Source organism: Neophocaena asiaeorientalis, unplaced genomic scaffold, assembly GCF_003031525.2.
Source record: "Neophocaena asiaeorientalis asiaeorientalis breed wild unplaced genomic scaffold, Neophocaena_asiaeorientalis_V1.1 scaffold633, whole genome shotgun sequence".
NCBI classification, from domain to species: domain Eukaryota; kingdom Metazoa; phylum Chordata; class Mammalia; order Artiodactyla; family Phocoenidae; genus Neophocaena; species Neophocaena asiaeorientalis.
Window position 1 is genome coordinate 604,121 of NW_020173395.1, and position 5,370 is coordinate 609,490.

Sequence of the window (5,370 nt, forward strand, 5' to 3'; positions counted from 1 at the left end):
TCCCATTCTGTATATTTTAATGGTGGATACACACCATGATACATTTGTCAAAACCCTTCGAATGCATAACACCAAGGAGGAACCTTAATGTAGACTATGGACTTTGAGTGATATGTATCAGTGTAGGCTCATGGACTGGAACAGATGTACCCACTCTGTGGAGGCGGATATTGACAACGGGGGAGTCTGTGAGTGTGTGGAGACAGGGTTTCTGTGGGAAATCTCTGTACCTCCTGCTCTATTTTGCTGTGAACTGAAAACTGCTCTAAAAAATACAGTCTATTAAAAAAACAGTACAGCCTGAAACCATAAAACTCCTAGAAGAAAACAGTGAAATCTCCTTGACGTTGATCTTAACAATGCTTTTTTGGGGGGTATGACACCAGAAGTAAAGGCAACAAAAGCAAAAATCAACAGGTGGGACTGCATCAAATTAAAGCTTCTGCACAGCAAAAGAAATGATCAACAAAATTAAAAGCCATCCTACAGAATGTGAAGAAATATTGGCGAACCGTATGTCCCATAAAGGGTTAGTATCCAAAATATGTCAAGAACTCATACAACTCAGCAGCAAACACCCGAATAGTAAAATATTAAAAATAAAATAATAAAAATGGGGAAAGTATCTGAATATGCCTTTTCTCATAGAAGACATACAGATGGCCGGCAGGCACATGAAAAGATGCTCGACGTCACTAATCGTAAGGGAATGCAAATCAAAACCACGGTGAGATCTCACTTCATACCTATTAGAATGGTTATCCTCAAAAAAACAAGAGATAACAAGCCCCGGAGAGGATGTGGAAAAAAAGGGCATCCTCGTGCACTGTTGGTGGGAATGTAAATTGATACAGCCTCTATGGAGAACAGTATGGAGGTTCCTTAAATAACTAAAAATAGAATTACCACATGATACAGCAAACCCACTTCTGGGTATATATTCAAAGGAAATGAAATCACTCTTGAAGAGATATCTGACCCCCATGTTCATTGCAGCGTTATTCACAATAGCCAAGGTATGGAAACAACCCATGGATCCATTGACAGACGAATGGATAAAGAAAATGTGAATATATACTATATATGTGTGTGTGTGTATATATATATATGTATATGTGTGTACACACACACATACATACACACACACACACAGGGATATTATTCAGCCATAAAGGAAGGAAATCCTACCATTTGTGACAACATGATGAACTTTGAGGGCATTATGGTATGGGAGAAAAGTCAGAGAAAGACAACTATTGTATGATCTAACTTACATGTGGAATCTAAAGAAAACTGAACTCATGGAAGTAGAGAAGAGATAGGTGGTTGCCAGAAGCATGGGTTGGGATGTGGGCAAAATGGGCGAAGGTGGCCAAAGGTACAAACTTTCAGTTATAAGATAATTAAGTCCTGGGGATATGATGTACAGCATGGTGATTATAATTAACAATTCCATACTGTATATTTGAAAGTTGCCAAGAGAGTAGGCCTGAGAAGTTCTCGTCACAAGAAAAAAAAATGTAACTAGGTGAGGTGATGCTCGTTAAACTTATTGTGGTAATTATTTCACAATCTATTCATATATCAAATCATGTTGCATACCTTAAACTTATACAGTATTGTATGTCAATTATATCTCAGTGAAGCTAGAAAAAAATAGTACAAAGACAAATTTCCCAAACTACTTAAAGAATAAGTGATCCACCTAATGCCCCACCCTCCAGGATCCTTTCGTGTGCATTTCCTCACACAAGGACATTCATAGCCACAGCCACCAGAATCCGGAGAGCACCGTCGACACGTCACTACCGTCCAATCCCAAGACCTGACCCAAGTTTCTCCAGCTGTCCCAAGAACATGCTTTACAGCGAAAGGACCCAAATTGGGATCACCTGTCGTGTTTAGTGGACACGTCACCTCAGTGTCTTTCAGTTTGGAACAGTTCCTCTATCTTTCCTTGCTTCTCAAGACCTTAATGCTTTGAAGCTTACAGGAGAGGGACTTTGTGCAGTGCCCCTAATTGGGAGTGTTTTTTTTTTTTTTATGACATCATGTTCTGAGTCTTTGCTAGAACCATCACAGACGGAGGCTGGCTAATTCTTTTGCATCCCGTCAGGCGGCAGAGTATTCTGTGTCCTCTTATGGGTGGATCATTTGATTAAGGGGGTGTCTGCCAGGCTACCTCACTGTAAAAGCGTTCTTTTCCCCTTTGCAATCAGTGAGGTTCTTGGGAAGTGTGTAAATACCCCATTTCCCGTCAAGCATTCACCCGCTGGTCTTAGCACCTACTGATGGTTCTTGGCTGAGTATTACGACGATGGTGGCCATGGATTTGCTCAATGGATGAATCGGCAACTCAGAGCCTAAGGGGTGGACAGATGTGGCCACATCCCCTTGTGCCACGGATCATGGGGAGAGATGCTTACCCTCTTCTCCTGAAGCCCAACGCAGGGTAGGGGTGGGAGAGATGCTCCCTCCATAACCTGACTGTTGTTCCCCCATCCCTGCCAGCAAGCTGACGCCTGTAGAGGATTCCCTCAAGACACTCAGCAGAGCAAGAGCTGTTGCTGGGAGCAATTTGCAGTCTCTCAGGAGTACAGTGAAAAGTCAATGAAGGGCTTTAAGCAGAACAGTGACACATTTATGTTAAGCAGAAACAAAACAAAAATTCTAAATTATGGTCCCTCCTTCTCTCTTTTCTAAAACAAAAATTAACTTCCCTCTGAGACTGCTCTCTACGAGCTGCCCCAGAGGTATGGGTCTAATGATGAAGTTCATACTAAAGTGTAAATGACTGACTGAAAAGCAAACACCCCTGGTTGCTTTGTGAACAGCTTGGCATGGTGCAAGAGTTTCCACCAGGGAGATCAGGGTTAAGACTCAGCAAGGACATTCTGTTTGCTCCACTTTCCAGAAAATCTGGACAGGGCCCCTCTTTGGGAGCACACAAGGAGGCTAAATGCCAGGGAAAAAAAGGAAGGGGCTCCAGGCTCCTCGGAGAGCTCCTGGGGTTGTGTGTCCTCCCCAAGCCTCTCTGACTCCTGCCCTGGATGCCCCGTACCTTTGGTTTCTTTGAGCAGCTCTTCTGTGAACTTGACCACCTGGGCCACCTCCACCCAGGGGAAGCCTTTGCCCACAGCGAAGATGATGCTTTCGTAGAGGGTGTCCAGCAGGATGCTTCTGCGGGAGTCTCTGAGCTCGTCAAACTCTTCCCAGTTCAACAGTCTCCGTAGGTGCTCCCGACCTTCTGCTTTCTGCAGGGCATGATATATGAGGGGTGGCGGATGAGACTGAGGAATCAGGATGCCATCGTCACTGGGCAAAACGCTACCGGGGGCCCAGCATATGCTCCCCAGCATCCTGAAGTGTGACCCAGAATGGGGGTAAGCTTGGGCAGAATTCATCTTTCATTTCTGGACAGGTTTCCCTCACCTTTCTAGCACTGCTCCTTCCTCTGGGTGTTCTCATGCTAGCTGCTGCAGTTCCAGGTTTCTACACCTCCAGCAGGCCTCAAGTCCTGAATTATTATGATCCTTGCTTCCCCTTCCCTCAAACAAAATTTGACATTCCTCTGAGACGACTCCCAACTAACTGCTCCAGAGATGGTGATCTGATCATGAAATTCATACTAAAGTGTAAATGACTGGCCAAGAAGAGGTTTGGAGATGCAATGCTTTAGCAGAGAAATGTGTCTTGCTTGGTGAAGCTAGGCGATAGAGACTGGTCAGGGTACCTCTTATTCCCCTCTGTAGGTTAGGATTCATTTTACTTGAGAGTTCGCCTGGCCCTTCCAGAAGGTTCTTAGAGATCACACCGACACATGTAGGAGAATCAAGTGCCTTTCAAGGAGGGGGTAAGAAAAGGTGTGGCATGAAGTGGGCAACCACCAAACATTGGAGCTCCCCTGGGGTGCGGGGAGGGGGAACTGAGGGAAGACGGTGCCCGAGTAAGGCCCAGAGCCTTGTCTCAGCCCCTGGTCACTCCTCTCTCCACCCCTGCAGCCCTTTTAGATCCCTAGGTTGGCACCTGATGGGACAGCTGGCTGGAAGATCCAGGGAAGGTGGTGAAATCACAGGTCCCGGGCCGGGGGCTTCCCCAACAGTTTGAGGCTGCCGGTCAGAGGCTGACCTGTGCACATAGCTGGCCCGAGGTCTGCAGCAGAGCCCGGACACCCCTCTGTGGACAGCTCAGAGGCCCGGGCCCTGCAGGCTGGATTCTCTTCACTCCGCAGGTGCCCACCTTGCTCATGCCTTCCGGCCTCAGAAATGGTTCTGAGAAACCATCAAAATCTGCCCCCTTCTTTGCCCTAGAGACACAGACCCCACCCTCTACCACACACACAATCACACACACACACTCCCTCCACACATTGGCGTACAATCCCAGAGGGCTCACAGGGCCCTGGAGCTCATGGTGAAGGTGGCACCCCTGTGACGAGCCCCTGGGGCCTCCCAGGCCCTCCTTGGAGTGCGGGGGGCGGGGCACAGTGCCTCCATGCCCACCTCCTCTGTCCCTCCGCACGGGCTCAGCTGCATCAGGCCCGGAAAATAGCCCCAAGCTCCAAGGGCTGGGAAGACTTTGGCCTGGCATCCCCCGGGCACACACCCGTGGCGGGCGGGCCTCAGAGCTGGCGTGCTGGGACAGGAGATCCTGTCCAGGGGTCCCTCGGAGGACACACCTCACTCTTAGATCAATCTGAGCACGCTCCCTTTGAAAAGTCACGTGTTCTCTTCACCTGAAGTTGGAAGACTTTTTTCACTCCCTGGGGTGTCAGGAGTGCCATGGCCTCTACATCCAGTTGCTAGGAGACCTAGCCAGGACTGACAGAGCTTCAGGCTGAGGGTGCTTTGTGAGGTCATGAAGACCCACCTGGAGGTGGCTTTCCCAGAGGAGCCTCAGGGTGGAAAGCCCAGGGCTCTGGGGGAGCCGCTGGCTGAGCTGTCTGGTCCTGGGGTTGCCTCCACTGGTACCTGCCCAGGCTCTTTGGTGTCGGGCCTGGCCGGGGGTGGGGGGCGGGTCCTGGCCATGAGTGAGCGCTCACGGAGGTCCCAGCATCTGCCACGTCAACCACTCAGAGCCATCATTCCCGTCGGCCGTGTGACTCCACCTTTCTTGTCCTCATGGCCGTATTACTTCAGGGCCCTTGCTGCCTCTCCTGCCGCTGGGACGACCTGGGTTAGGGTCACTTTGTTCCACTCCCGCTGATTACTAGGGACAAGGGGAGGGGGAGGGGATCCCTGGGGCCCCTCAGGAAAACTTACCCATTCCCTCTTCAGCAACATTCACACTCCTGTTTATCTCATGGAGGGAACGAATGGACCAAGTGTGTCCCTTTGCAATGTGTAGTTGCTATGCCGCTGTCCCCTTCTG

At 49.0% G+C, this 5,370-nt stretch overlaps 1 protein-coding gene across 1 annotated transcript in view; it reads right to left on the minus strand.

Moving 5' to 3' along the window:
* CUNH8orf74 (chromosome unknown C8orf74 homolog) overlaps positions 1 to 4,804 on the minus strand; it is a 25,253-nt gene extending 20,449 nt beyond the window's left edge. The window contains exons 1-2 of the mRNA XM_024746940.1: positions 4,736 to 4,804; positions 3,062 to 3,254 (exon numbers count right to left, since the gene is read on the minus strand). Of these exons, the coding sequence (XP_024602708.1) occupies positions 3,062 to 3,254; positions 4,736 to 4,783 (241 nt within the window). The 5' untranslated portion in view covers positions 4,784 to 4,804. The remainder of the gene's footprint in view (positions 1 to 3,061; positions 3,255 to 4,735) is intronic.
* Between the last annotated feature and the right edge of the window lie 566 nt (positions 4,805 to 5,370).